Consider the following 15,394-nt stretch of genomic DNA (forward strand, 5'->3'; position numbering starts at 1 on the left):
GAATGTGACAGCATGGATGAACTTTGAAAACATTATATGCTAAGTGAAAGAAGCCAGTCACAAAGGACCACAGATTGTATGATTCCATTTAAGTGAGATTCCCAGAAGAGATAAATCCATAAAAAAATGAATCAGTGGTTGCCTAGTGCTGGGATAGAGATGAGGGGATGGGGATGTTGAGAACAGCTAATGGGTATGGCTTTCTCTCTGAAGTGAGGTTAGCGATGGTGGCACAACTCTTTGAATATACTAAAAACTACTGAATTGTATACTTGAAAAGAGTGAATTGTACAGTGTGTGAATTAGGTCTCAATAAAGTTTTTTTTTTTTAATGAGTAGAAATGTCTAAGTAGAAGGTAGACCCCCAAAGAAAAGAAAATTCAAAATAAGGAAGTGCTAACAGCATTAGTACATTAAGATAATAGGCTAGATTCAGGTGCAGAGGCTGCACTAGGGAGCTACAGGGAGGAATCTGGTCAAGTCAGCAGGGTAGGAGGGGCTGCAGGAAGTGGCACAGGAATAGGCAAGATTAAGCAGTATTTTCAGACAATCAGAGAGGATTAAACTGGTTTTGTCAATTAAAATGAAGACACTGTCAGGGCGCTTGTGTGGCTCAGCTGGTTAAGCATCCAGCTCTTAATTTCGGCTGAAGTCGTGATCTCAGGGTTATAAGATTAAGGTACCCCCTACCCCGAATCTAGCAAGTCAGCCTCAGACTCCCACTGGACAGGGGATTGACATTTTCTCCCTCACCCTCTGCCTCTCCCCCTGCCCCCCACTCATACTCACTCTCTCTCTCTCTGTCTCTCCCTCTCTCTCTTCCTCTCCCTAAAATACATAAATAATTTTTTTAAAAAAAGGAAAACACTGTCATTCTTTTTTTTTTAAGATTTTATTTATTTGTTTATTTGAGAGAGAGAAGGAGAATATCAAGCAGACTCCCCCACTGAGTGCAGAGCATGAAGCAATATGGGGCTTGATCTCAAGACCCAAAGATCATGACTTGAGCTGAAACCAAGAGCTGGATGCCTAAACTACAGAGCCACCCAGGTGGCTCTGAGCAAGAACGTCATGGTAAAACCAATATTTTGGAAAGATGAATCTAATGTTTGGGGAAGATGAGTCTAATGTTTCTATATACCAAGACCAGAGAATAAAAAGACAAAGCAAGAAATTTAGTTACACAGCTTTGGCCCAATTGCAGGCACTCACTACCAAAGGCCTAGGCAAATGTGGAAACTGAGAAATGAGGAGGAAGGGGCTGAATCAAGAAAAACGATAGGCAGAAATTAACAGACTGCATACAGAGATGAAGAAGACAGTATAAACCAAAAACACCTTAGGCATAGAAGGTCAGCAAAATGGTGTTACATTAGGAGAAACAATAAGGCTGTCAGAATATAAAGTAAGCTTTATGTGGGAAAGTCAATTGTTTAAATTTTGGATATGCTGAATTCAAGATGAAAAAGGACCCCTTAACAGATATCTTAAATATGATTTGGAAATAAGAGCCTGGAGCACAGCAAAGTTGTGATGTTGAGCACTAGAATCTGGTTTTATTTCTCTTTTAAGAGGCCAGTAAATAATTACCCAAAAAAAGTCAGACAAAAGGGACAGAAGATTTTTTTTATTTAGCTATAATGGTGGTAGATACAAATGGGTTACTTTCTGCTATATGGAACATTATTGAAACTGTACTATGCTTTTCCTCATGGCTTCATGACATAATTAAGGCCAATGCCATGGCCTCGATAGCTGCTTAACACCACATGGAACAAATGATATATCTCTGATCTTACTTGACAAATTATAAAAATACACACTCTATTGATTATGGGGTGGAGACCAGAGAGAAGGAAATGGAAATAAGAGAATTGAATAGGTCTGAGTGACTCCATTATAACCACTGGAAGAATAACCGAGTAAGACATAATTTCATGACTGATGATCAGTGGCACCATTCTTATATAAAATCAAAACATAAATATTCACTTTTATAGGAGAATGCTTTAGTCTGGCAACTCTCTGATATGTACTCTAAATAAACAAAAGGTTATTACAAAGAAAGAAAAAGAAGACCAATAATAATAACTAAATACATACAGATGTACATACTGATATACACACTTACGTACCTAATGTTAAAGGGAATTTTAAAGTTCTTGCTATAGGTCCAGTTATCCAAGGAGATCCATCTGTAGTTAAGATCATTAAATCTGTAGTAAGGATCCTGTTGATAAAAATTATGGCAGATGATTATGCAAAAATAATAAATTAAATAAACATGAAATAAATTATTAACAATAGCCATTTGTCACCTAAAAATTAATGAATTCTTGGCCTAGGAGTATAAGCATTTCACATGCTGGAACATCTCATCCCCAAGGCTAAAGCTCCATTCATTTAATTTCCAACAAAATTAACATAGCATTAACATAACTAAAAAATACTAAAAAATGTTTTTTTAAAAAAGTCCAACAAAATACCTCAATGAAAGAGCTTTGAGATAGAAATAACATAGTTTCATTATCAATAAGAACATGTATGGAGATGAAGATTACCTGTCCTTGCTAAAACCAAACACAGAACTTCCAAGGTATTGGCAGAAAATAAGCCAAAACTTCTGGTATGTGGCCCTCGGGGAATTTTAAGATTTTTTATTTTTATTTTTTATTTGACAGAGAGAAAGAACATGATAGAGCACAAGCAAGGGGGAGTGGCAGGGGGGAGGGAGAAGCAGACTCCCCGCTGAGCAGGGAGCCCAATGTGGGGCTCGATCCCAGGGTCCTGGCATCACAGCTTGAGCCAATGAGCAGACGCTTAGCCACCTGAGCCACCCAGGCGCCCTGACTCTCAGTCTCTTACACCCCTTTTATTCTCACCGTGCTTATTGTGCCACTATAACCAGCTGGCCTCCAGGGGGGAATGGTTCTCCTCTACTACCCAAACATCAGCAGAACTCCCACTTCTTGGATTCACTTAGCATTTCCAAAGTCATTTTTCACTAAGCTTTATTAAAGCACAAAAAAACGATCTCTACAGAGAATACACAGCCAGCACAGACAAACTTCAGGTTGCTTATATTATCTTAGACCAGGTCAGCAAACTACAATCCACAGGCCATGCAGCTCACTGCCCATTCTGTGTGGCCAGTGAGCTAAGAATGGGCATGTGTCAATAAATAAAGTTCTATTGGAGCATAAACATGCTCATTCCCTTACAACTCATAAAGGGCAGTTTTCATGCTACAATAGCAGAATTAAGTGGGTATGCCAGAAGCCATATGACCCATGATGCCTAAAATCGTGTCCAGTCCTTTACTGAAAATGGTTGCCAATCTCTACCCTAGGTGACAGGCCTGCTAGGTGTTCACAGATACTGTTCTCACTGAGTGTCCAGTCCCAGGCCCTCCCTTTCATAATACTTAGAGATCTTTCTTCTCCTACCCATTTTCCACTGTTTACCTTTCAAATGAGGATGTAGAAAAGAAAGTGGTAAGTGAAGCTTTTTGGCCCATCTTTCTGTGAACATCATCACAGCTTCAAGAGGGAAACAGTGCAGCCCTCTCCATCTGGGACAAGACCAAGGATGATTTCCTCAGGGATTGCATCTCCAGATGGAAAAGGAAAAGCCAACTTTGTCTAACATCTAACAGATGACCAAGTTAGGTTGACAATGGCCAGTTGGGCACTTGCTCAGAGTTCAAGTCAATGAGAAGCACTACAACGTGGCTGGGCATATGTCAAGATGCAAAGAATGGTATCTGTCAGCAATTGTTCCTGCCTGGAAGAAATATTTTATTTTATTTCATTTTTAAGACTTTATTTATTTTTAAGTAATCTCTGTACCCAGTGTGGGGCTCGAACTCACAACTCCAAGATCAACAGTCTCATGCTCTACCAACTGAACCAGCCAGGCACCTCCGGAAGAAATATTTTAATATACTACTAGGGAAGGGTGTAGTTGATGATGAGATTTAACAACAACCAATAATCATCAAACTGACTTTTAAGGACTGATCAACAGTAACGTTGTATTCTGCTAAGTGGGGTGTGCCAGGCCCAGCCAACTTGTTTCCTTTTCTACTCTTCCCACACACAGAGGACTCAACCCCCCCCATTGAATAAGCACGGAATAAATATTTAAGGATACAGGTTTAAAGAAGTACCTAATTATTAGCCTGTTCACGTATCTTCACCCAGCCTTATTTATAACTCTACACTGTGGACTTAGTCCAGAACGGTTAAAAATATCATGAGAAGAGGGTGTGAAGGCTAACGCAGTTGCAACATGTCATCCTGCTAAGCCGTGGGGCTGGCTGATGATGTGGCTCGTGGGGAGCGAGTCCCCTTGAAGGAAGCTGCATGTTGAGTTCAAGAGGCCAAGCTTCTCAGATATATTTTTTCTAGACAAATAGAACTTAGAGATTAAAATTTTTCTTTTAGTTGAAAGAAGCAAATCTGAAAGGCTACATACCATATGATTCCAACTGCAGGACGTTCTGGAGAAGGCAAAACCAAGGCAAAGCTAAAAAGATCAGGGCTTGCCAGGGCACATGGTGGCTCAGTTGGTTGAGCATCTGACTTCTGGTTTCAGTTCAGGTCATGATCTCAGGGTTACGAGATTGAGCCCCACATTAGGCTCCACACTCAGTTGGGAGTCTGCTTGAGATTCTCTCTTTCCCAGTCCTCTGCCCCCCATACACACACACTCTCTCTCTAATAAATAAATAAATAAATATTTTTAAAAAATCAATGGTTGCCAGAGATTAAGGGACAGAAGGGTGAATAGGCAAAGCACAGAAGATTTTGAAGTCCGTGAAACTCCTCTAAATAATACTATAATGGTGAATACATATCAGAATAAATTTGTCAAAACCCACAGAATATACAACACCAAGAGTGAACTCTAATGTAAATTATATACTTTGGGTGATAATGATGTGTCAGTGTAGGATCACTGATGATAACAAATGTACCACTCTGGTGGGCAGATGTTGGTAATGGGGGAGAGGCTGTGCATTTCTGTGTCAGGGGGTGTATATGGGAACGTTTTCATTAAATTTTGTTGTGAACCTAAAATTGCTCCAAAAGATAAAGTTTACTCACAACTTTCCTCTAAGGGAAAATATCTTACCTTCCCTAAAATAAAGATTACAGAAGCTTAGACTACATTTATAATAACTATTCCAAATGCTAAGCAACCAACTTAATTTGATTCCAGACTGGTCTGACCCCCTTAGATCATATTAAAATTCTGAGTCCTATCTAAAGCTAACAGCCCAGTCTCTCTGCTCCTTGACGATAGCTATTCTTCCAGTCTTTGTGCTGAATTTGTAGTACTCAAACTCACTGTCACAGCTTCTGAAGAAGAGAAGCTTTTTGTGGGAGGGCTCAAATGTAACCCCAATAAGCAGGCTCTGGGAGACCACTTCAGCAGCTTTGGGCCCACTTCTGAGGTGGTTGTTGTCAAGGACTCATGAGACTCAGCAATCCTGGGGTTTTAATTTCTTCACCTTCACCAAACCAGACAGAGCATGTCTCAGAAGCCGTGAGAGCCATGAATGGAGAGTCTCTGGATGGTCACCGATCCACATGGATCACTCTGGTAAGTCGGCTCAGGGAACTAGAGGGGGTGCCTTTGGGGCAAGGTTGCAGCTACTCTAGAGGTGGTGGGGAACTGGACTATGGGAGTGGCAGATATGACAGTCTACCTGGAGGATACAGATATGGAAGGCCAGAGTGGTTATGACCACTACTCCAGAGGAAATTACAGAGACAATTATGACAACTGAGATGAGGCATGTGTACCTAATGTAGATACACAGGAATAAAACTTCTGACCCAGGATCATTCTTCCAAATGGCTGTACTTATAAAAATTTTTAGAGCTGCAGTGAAACATCTGTTTAATGCATCAACTTCTATTTTTGAAATGGCCTCCCAAGGTAGATTGTTAAAGACATTTTAGAAAGCCCCATGTGGTTTTTAAATTTTTTCTCCCATTTAAAGACAAATTCTGGGGACACCTGGGTGGCTCAGTGGTTGAGCATCTGCCTTCAGCTCAGGGTGTGATCTGGTGTCCTCCCCTGCAGGGAGCCTGCTTCTCCCTCTGCCTATCTCTCTGCCTTTCTCTGTGTGCTACTCATGAATAAATTAATAAAATTAAAAAGAAATAAAGACAAATTTTGGGACATCTGTAGAATCTGGTATTTTTCCTTTTATCACTTTTTTAGTTTGGGCTCTAAGGATTACTTGTGCTGGCAAAAAAAAAAAATGTTTGGCCAGAGTGCTTTACAAAAAAAAAAAAAAAAAGAGATAATAATGTGCATTTAGGGACATTTTAGAAGCCTGTACACAATGTTTATCATGAGTGGAAAGCAATTTTCAAATGCAACTATAAGGAATCAAGAACATGATTAGAGGTGTTTTTTAATTCAAGGTCACCATGTGTATTACATAAAAGTATCTTTAAAATATTTGTGAATGTCACTTTTTTAATACCAGGAAAAATATTCCGTTGTGTCTCATTTAGCAGTTAGGGCATCCTTCATAGCACTGATTAAAAAGTTGAAAACTGGGCAGCCCAGGTGGCTCAGCAGTTTAGCACTGCCTTTGGCCCAGGTGTGATCCTTGAAACCTGGGATTGAGTCCCACATTGGGCTCTCTGCTTGGAGCCTGCTTCTCCCTCTGCCTATGTCTGTGCCTCTCTGTGTCTCTCATGAATAAATAAATAAAATCTTAAAAAAAAAAAGTTGAAAACTGAAAACAAACAAGAAATAAGTAAAATAAAGCTAACAGCAGTTCAGTGTTACACCTGATGACTAAGAAACCATGTAAGTACCTGAGTTGTTAAGCAAACCCATGAACCCTAAAAAACAATAGAAGTACCATTTGTTGTCCAAGGTAAGTACTCACATACTCTTGTCTTCATAACAAACATATGTAGTAAATTCACAGAGGAAGAAACTAAAGTTCCAAAAGATTCCACTCTTGAGGTTCCACAACTAATCTAGAAACTAAATCAACTCAATCTAACACCAAGGTCTGCATTCTTTCAACTATACTACAGTGCCTCATGCCACATACACTTACACTTCTATACCAGATGATCACCCAACCACTGGGACAGGTATTATCATCATTCTCATTTAGTAACAAAGAGTCCAAGGCTCAAAGTCAAATGAAGTGGTGGAGTACGACCCGGGACGTCCGGCTCCAGAGTCTATATGCTCAATCATTACCTAACACTGCCATTAATGTCACAAATGCCACCAACAGTTACAATGTCAGTGCTATCTACCAAGCAGGAACCAAGAGATAAACATGCTATATAAAGCCTGTGCTAGTAATTTATAATTGGCATTTACCATGCTTGCTGTATATCAACCATGTGGCATCACACCATACAAAGGACATTATCAGTCACATTTTCTCTGTAAACTTCTGAATTTCATCTATTATAACTGCTTATAAATACATAAATTCCTAACCAGGTGTACCTTTTCCACTCCCCAATTCCGCTTCAATCCAATGCCTGATTCTATCCCAGGTATAATGACTTCAAATGGAGTTACAAAGAAAAATAAGTCTTTGCAACTGTTTCATACACTGATACTTTCTTGTACACTTTGGCAAAAAAAGTTTAAGAAAACATTTATTCAAAAACAATACATTAAGATACACAGATATTTAGCAAAATCATAATTTGTAGAAAGGTAATCAAGAAAACGTTAATTCAGGATAGTGGTTACCTTAGTGGGAGGCGGGTGATGGGAATGGGAGAGCCAAGGTAATTCCAATAGTGTTGGCAATGTGCAGGCTCATAAACTGGATGGTTAAGGGCATGGGTATTCATTTAATTATTAGACTTTAAAAGTCATAAACACACATGTGCATATAACTTTCCATGTATCGAATACTATATAATAAAAAGAAAAAGAAGAAAAAAATGCTCATAGGAAGCTAAGCTACTCTAACCTACATAGGGTATTTATGTGTTGCATTCCGAAGAAGCTGTATTCTCCAAACCTCAGTTTATCCATCTCCAAAATGAATTTCAGCTATGATTCTTACTTCAGAAGGTGCATAGGTATAAGAGATCCCAAGTTCATGAGTCAAGACATTTTGGTTGGCCTTAACATCGTTTTGTTTTTTTTTTAAAGATTTTATTTATTTATTCATGACAGAGAGAGAGAGAGGCAGAGACACAGGCAGAGGGAGAAGCAGGCTCCATGTAGGGAGCCTGACATGGGACTCGATGCCAGGTCTCCAGGATCATGCCCTACACCAAAGGCGGTGCTAAACCACTGAGCCACAGGGCTGCCCCTTAACATCGTTTTTGCCTAAAATCCTTAAACTAGTAAATACTGCTTCATGTGTACCACAGCTTTAGGCAAAAAGAGATTGCAAGTTAAGGAAACTCCTTGTTTTCTAACCAAAGAGAATTTAAAGGGTAATTTAAAAGGAGAAACAAGATGCTTTTCTTAGCCCACTCCACAGTGCCAGGCTAAAACTCATGAAAGATTAGCATAAATGCCCGGAGAGAGATTCTTGACTGACATGAAGGGTGAAAGGAGCCAGAGATCACACTTGCTCAGGGATCGAGGTTGGGCCAGTTGAACAGATCGACAGCCATAGTTCCTGCCTCTGAGATGAAGCTGGGAGTTGGGGGGTGGGGTGGAGCTGACAGGTAAGAACAGCAGTGGGGAGCAACCTTGTTTGCATGAGTTCAAATCCTAGCTTGGCCCAAATACCTGTGGGATCTTGTGAAGCTCATATAACACCTCTATATTTCTGTTTTCTCAGTTCTAGAACAGGGTAATACTAATACCTCCTAGAATCAGTAGGAGAATTGCAAGAGGTAAAATGTGGAAAGTGCTTAGAACCATTCATTGCATATAGCAAGCATTCAACAAATGATAGCTATTGTTACTGTTATAGGTACTGAGCTGAAATAACTTCTAGGATATATGTCAACTTAAAGAAAAAAGTCAGTACCAAACAATATACATAGAATGCAATCATTTGTGGAGAGAAATATAGAAAAATCCATATGTATACAGACATATATCACAAGATACATGAATATACACAAGAATCTGCTTAACAGTGGTTGTTTCTGTGGAAGGGAACTAGAAAACTAGGAGAGAAGGATGGAAGGATACTTACTTTCATTATGTATCCCATCTTTAAATATTTGTATTGTTACAGTTAACCCTCAGTAGTACAGTTAACAATATGGTGCTCCTAAACCTCATACAGTTAAAAATCTGCTTATTAACCTTTGACTCCTTAAAATTATTATTTTAAGGCTATTATTAGCCTATTATTGACCAGAAACCTTACCAATAACATAAACAGTCAACACATTTTGTATGTTATATGTATTATATACTGTATTCTAGCTTACAATAAAGTAAGCTAGAAAAAAAATGTTAAGAAAATCTTAAGGAGGGACACCTGGGTGGCTCGGTGGTTGAGCTCCTGCCTTTGGCCCAGGGCGTGATCCTGGAGTCCCGGGATTGAGTCCCACATCAGGCTCCCTGCATGGGCCCAGCTTCTCCCTCTGACTGTGTCTCTGCCTCTGTGTGTGTGTGTGTGTCTCTCATGAATAAATTAATAAAATCCTAAAAAAAAAAAAAAGAAAATCATAAGGAAGAGTAAACACATTTACAGTATTTTGCCATGTTTACTGAAAAAAAATCCGTGTGTAAGTAGACCTGCACAGTTCAAACCCATGTTCAAGGAAAAGTTCAAACCCATGTTCAAGGATCAATTATATATCCCTTATCGTTTTGTAAAAGTCATTAAAATTAGTTGACCTCTTTTTAAAAAAGAAAACAATAAGCTAGGTTGATAGCAGTATAAATGACAGGGCAGAAATGGTTATAAGATGTCATAGGATGGACCTACAAGATCCAAGAAGTAGCAATATATGTGAGAAGAAACAAAAATGGCATCAAAATTCCAGCCCTATTCTCTGAGAAAATGTTGGTGCTTTTATTAGAAGTAGGTAAAAGAAGAGAAACTAAGGATTGGGAGAACTGAGAGAGGAAGCATTTGGATATACTGACTTTCAATACTCCATGAAGACATTCAGGTAGAAGAGTGGAGCAAAATTTCCAACCACAAATCAGGAGAGGACAGAATCGGAGATTAAGGCACCAGAGCAGTTCTGGCACAGAATGATGACCGAAACTCAAAGACTTCCAAAAGACAGAACAGAGAAGGGACATGTGGGTTGACCCTCAGCAATTGCTAGCTAGCATTTATCAAGAACTTTTAGCAATGGGATACTTTTGGTGGCATTTTTTTAATAATTTTTTTAAAGATTTTATTTATTCATTCATGACAGAGACAGAGAGAGAGAGAGAGAGAGAGAGAGAGAGAGGCAGAGACACAGGCAGAGGGAGAAGCAGGCTCCATGCAGGGAGCCCGATGTGGGACTCGATCCCAGGTCTCCAGGATCACACCCCAGGCCAAAGGCGGCACTAAACCGCTGAGCCACTCAGGCTGCCCTGGTGGTATATTTTGAACAGTATATTGTGCTTGTCACTGTTTTCATTCGATATCTTCAAGTTAAAACAGTAATTGTTCTCTTTGCTTACTATTTATTCTTGCCAACAGGCAGTATGGGATGTCAAAAGAAGATGTGGCTTGAATCCCTGCCCCACCATTTAACAGATGCATGATCTTTTAGTCCATAACTTCTCTGAGCCTCAGTCAATGTAAGTAATGATACCTTCTCCACAGGATTGTGGTGGGAATTATATGAACAGGTACACCTAAAAGGGTCAAGGAGAGTGCACATGGAAGACATTAAATAATCATTATAGGAAGATGAATTTCATAGTGTAGATTGACTATACACACTTAATATGTGATAAAGACCAGCCAGCCCTTACCTAAAGATCCAACTCTCAGATGTTCCTTTCATTCCCAGCGTTGGGCCATGAAAAGCAAATCCTCCTATGTCCTAAACACACCCCACAAGGCATCAAACAAAGAAGCCTATGTGAGGTTTAAGAATCAGGATTTTCTAAAGCTATCTTAAAAAAGAAGCCTTAAAAATTTTGTAGTTCTCTCTTCCCCAAAACTGAATGACTATTTCTGCTCAAATTTAAACTTCAAATAGAGTCCTTTACTCCTTAATGTCACAGATCACTTAAGCAAACTTTTAGAAAACATACAGATCTTTAAATGACTCCTTTTCTAAAAGCTTTCGAGATCATATCACATCATAAAATGATTGAATAAAATCAAATATTCCATTTTTAAGTCTTTTGTAGAAGGTGAGTACAGAATCCAGAAAAAGTACCTTCTATTTAAGAATAAGTTTATACTTGGTCATCATGAGACTTCCTCCTCTGAAATAGAACAAAAATATTCAAATGTATAATAATGGCATTATATTTAGAATCCATAGTGAAATGTTTGAGGATGAAATGATGTGATGTCTAGGATTGCTTCAAAATAAGGCATGGCATAGTGAATGGAGGACTAAACAAAATGAACTGTGTTGAAGCCAGGATGATGGGTAAATAGAAGTTCATTTTGCTACTCATTTTTGTATTTGTTTGAAATCCACATAACAAAAACTTTTAAAAGTATATTTACATGACAATTGCCTCCTGGCTACTTCAAGAGTACAAACATACATTTATCCACACTGATGCACGTATTTTTTTTAAGATTTTATTTATTTATTCATGAGAGACACACAGAGAGAGGCAGAGACACAGGCAGAGGGAGAAGCAGGCTCCATGCAAGGAGCCCGACATGGGACTCGATCCCGAGTCTCCAGGATCACGACCTGGGCGGAAGGTGGCACTAAACTGCTAAGCCACCCGGGCTGCCCCTCCCACCATATATTTTAAATGAAGTACTTACAAAACCATTTCAGGAATTGACTTCATTTTTATACTGCTGTGTTTGTATATACTTAGAAAAATCTGGAAAGATACACATAAATTTTACAGTGGTAACTTCTGCTTTGTAGTATGCTTTTTATTGTTTTATTTTCCTTGTTCTTTATATTTTATATTTTTGTGCATCAATTCTTTTGTTCAATCAGCATTAAACATTTATAATTCTTAAAAAATAATTTTAAGAGAGGGAGTAATAAAACTATCAGTATGTGAGAATTTCATACGTGAAAAAGTAATGTTTTATATCAGTTGACAAAAGAAAAACTGTGAAATTATGGGATATAAAAAACTAACCATTTGAAAAACTCAAATGGATCAATATTTTAAATATATAAAGGATTTATAATGAACTAAAAAAAGGAAATACATATAAATATTTATTTAATTGGGAAAGAGGGAATTATTTTCAAAGTATAATATCAAAGACAGAAGAAATCATAAAACGAAAAAAACTTACAAGATCTCAATAATAGAACTTTAAGACATCTACATGAAAAAACATATCGTTAACATATGAGACATTTAAAAATATATATAACAAGTAAAGAGGTCTAACAAATCTGTATTATAAAAGATGAATAGCCAATGGAAAAATAAAGAAGATGAGTAAGCAACCCCAACTCATCAATAAACATGAAAAAGGTATTCAACTTCACTATAAATTATTTATGGTTTTGCTTTTTAAAATAATGTCCTAGGGAATCCCTGGGTGGCGCAGTGGTTTGGCGCCTGCCTTTGGCCCAGGGCGCGATCCTGGAGACCCAGGATCGAATCCCACATCGGGCTCCCGGTGCATGGAGCCTGTTTCTCTCTGCCTATGTCTCTGCCTCTCTCTCTCTCTCTGTGACTATCAGAAATAAATAAAAAATAAAATAAAATAAAATAAAATAAAATAAAATAAAATAAAATAAAATAAAATAAAGGAAACCAAGTTGGATTCCTAAAAAATAAAATAAATAAAATAAAATGAATAAAATAAAATAAAATAAATAAAATAAAATAATGTCCTAATAGGGTGCCTGGGTGACTCAGTCAGTTGAGTGTCTCACTCTTGATTCTGGCTCAGAACATGATCTCAGGGTCAAGGGACTGAGACATGGCCCACACTCCCTCTAAGCTCTCTGCTTAGAGGGGAGTCTGCTTGAGATTCTCTCTCTCTCTCCCACTGCCCTTTGCCCCTGCTCACATGTGCCTGCATGCTTTCTAAAATAAATAAATAAATCTTTTTAAAAATAAATCAATTAAATAATGTCCAAGTCTAGCACCTAAAATGAACACTCTGATAAAATGATAATGGGAATCTAAAACTGTTTCAATTTTTATTGAGAAAAGCTTAGAAGTACATATTAAAAGACTAAAAAAGTGTATACCCTTTGAATCAGCAATTGCTTTTCTAAGAATTGTCTAAGAAAATAAGGATATACACTAAAATTTAGTTAAAAGGATCATCAAAGAATAGAAAACAATGGAGTCAGATAACTATCCCATAGTATGTCGTTGATCATAAATGATAACAAATATATACAATGAAATAAAAAAGAACCATTAAACATGGTTATATATGTATATATATGTATATATTATACATGTGTAAAACTATCAAAAAGAGCCTACGTAAAAAATTGTTACACTTATATATTTAAATAATTATCAGAAATGTGTATAGACAGAAAAGTTCTAAATGGATCTAGCACATTTTTAAATTTTAGTGGTAGTTACCTCTGAAAGCCAGATTTCCAAGTGTTCTTCTTACCTATATTTTCTAATTTGGGCACACTGAGAATATCTTTTATTAAAAAAAAAAAAAAAAAAAAAAAGCTTTTCAAACTTGCACCACTGAGGAATTGCACAGGAAAGCTGAGAACATTCCTAACAAGAGTCCCCTTATCTAAGCACTTAGTATATCATATGGTGACTAGTTAGGTTTTCTGCCTCACAAGAATGTGACCTCCCACAAAACAAGAGCTGAGTCTTACTCATTTCCTTTTTACTATAATGCATACTTAAGTGTGTGTATAATAGTAGGCTGAATGAATGATAACCTTTTTTAAAAAAATTTATTTATTCATGAGAGACATAGAGAGAGAGGCAGAGACACAGGCAGAGGGAGAAGCAGGCTCTTTGCAGGAACCCAATATGGGACTCGATCCCAGAACCCGGGATCACGACCCGAGCCGAAGGCAGCCGCCCAACCACTGAGCAACCCAGGCGTCCCTGAATGATAACCTTTAGCAGGCAGCCCAAAAGACTCTCCAAGACACCTAAGATTTAGATTCTGTATAGGAAACACAGCCTCAGGGACCCCTGGGTGCCTCAGCGGTTTGGCGCCTGCCTTTGGCCAGGGGTGTGATCCTGGAGACCCGGGATCGAGTCCTGCGTCCAGCTCCCAGTGTGGAGCCTGCTTCTCCTTCTGCCTGTGTCTCTGCCTCTCTCTCTCTCTCTCTCTCTCTCTCTCTCTCTCCCTCTGCATCTCTCATGAATAAATAAATAAAATCTTTTTAAAAATAAAAATAAAATAAAATAAAATGTGTTCTCATAAGATTTCTCACCATTTCACCACTACCACCTTGGTCCAAGCAGGAAGTCATCTCTTGCTCATTTAAGGGCAATAGTCCTCTACCTAGTGTCCATGATCCTATTCTGTTGCATTGTAGTCTTCACACAGCCAAATGACCTCCCAACAGGCAGATCCATTCATGCAACTCTATGCTCAAAACTCCCAATAGCTTCCCCATTACATGTAGAGAATAAAATCCAAGGTGTTTCCCTTGGCTTACAAACCCTGCATGATCTGCCCTAGATGCTTTCTATGAACATATTCCCTTCCCTGCTGGCTCACAGGTCTCCAGCCACACCGGCCAACTTACATTCCTAGAACTTGTCAAGCATGTTCCCACCTCAAGGACTCTCCCTTCTCCACTCTTGGTTTTTGTTGTTGTTGTTGTTTTGCTTTTTGCCCTCTTTGCTGGAAATCCACTTCTTCTTAATTAACCTTATCAAAAAGATCTCTGCTTAAAACTCACTTTATCAAAATGGCTATCTTTAGCCACTTTCTTCTAATAGCAATCCTTCCCAACCAGCCCTTCTACTCTCCCTTCCTTTAATTGGCTTTATTTCTTTTCAGCACACCACTTGCCAGTATTATTATCTATTAATTTGTTGATTGTCTATCTCCTCCACCAGAACGTCTATTGGGACAAAGAGTCCGTTTTGTTCACTACTCAATTTCAAGCACTTTGAATAGGGTCTGCTATTTATTCAGAAGTACCAAATAAATACTTAGAATTAGGTGAATAAATAAGTAAATAACTTTGGCAAGATATGTTTCAAGTTCTCATACACAGTACTGGGGCCAGTGTCTGCTCTAAACTGTAGAATATTTCCTGAGGGAGGCCAACACCAAAAAGGGATGTTGTAATAAAGGAGGTGGAATAACGGTAGCATATCACTCAATAATAATTCTGAT

The 15,394-nt window shown here is 38.3% G+C and overlaps 1 protein-coding gene across 1 annotated transcript in view; it reads right to left on the reverse strand.

The window, feature by feature from the left end:
• Positions 1-15,394, reverse strand: part of MANBA (mannosidase beta) — a 115,435-nt gene that overhangs the window by 97,811 nt on the left and 2,230 nt on the right. The window contains exon 2 of the mRNA XM_025423089.3: positions 2,136-2,230. Within this exon, the coding sequence (XP_025278874.3) occupies positions 2,136-2,230 (95 nt within the window). The remainder of the gene's footprint in view (positions 1-2,135; positions 2,231-15,394) is intronic.

This window comes from Canis lupus, chromosome 32 (genome assembly GCF_003254725.2).
Source record: "Canis lupus dingo isolate Sandy chromosome 32, ASM325472v2, whole genome shotgun sequence".
Classification (NCBI taxonomy): domain Eukaryota; kingdom Metazoa; phylum Chordata; class Mammalia; order Carnivora; family Canidae; genus Canis; species Canis lupus.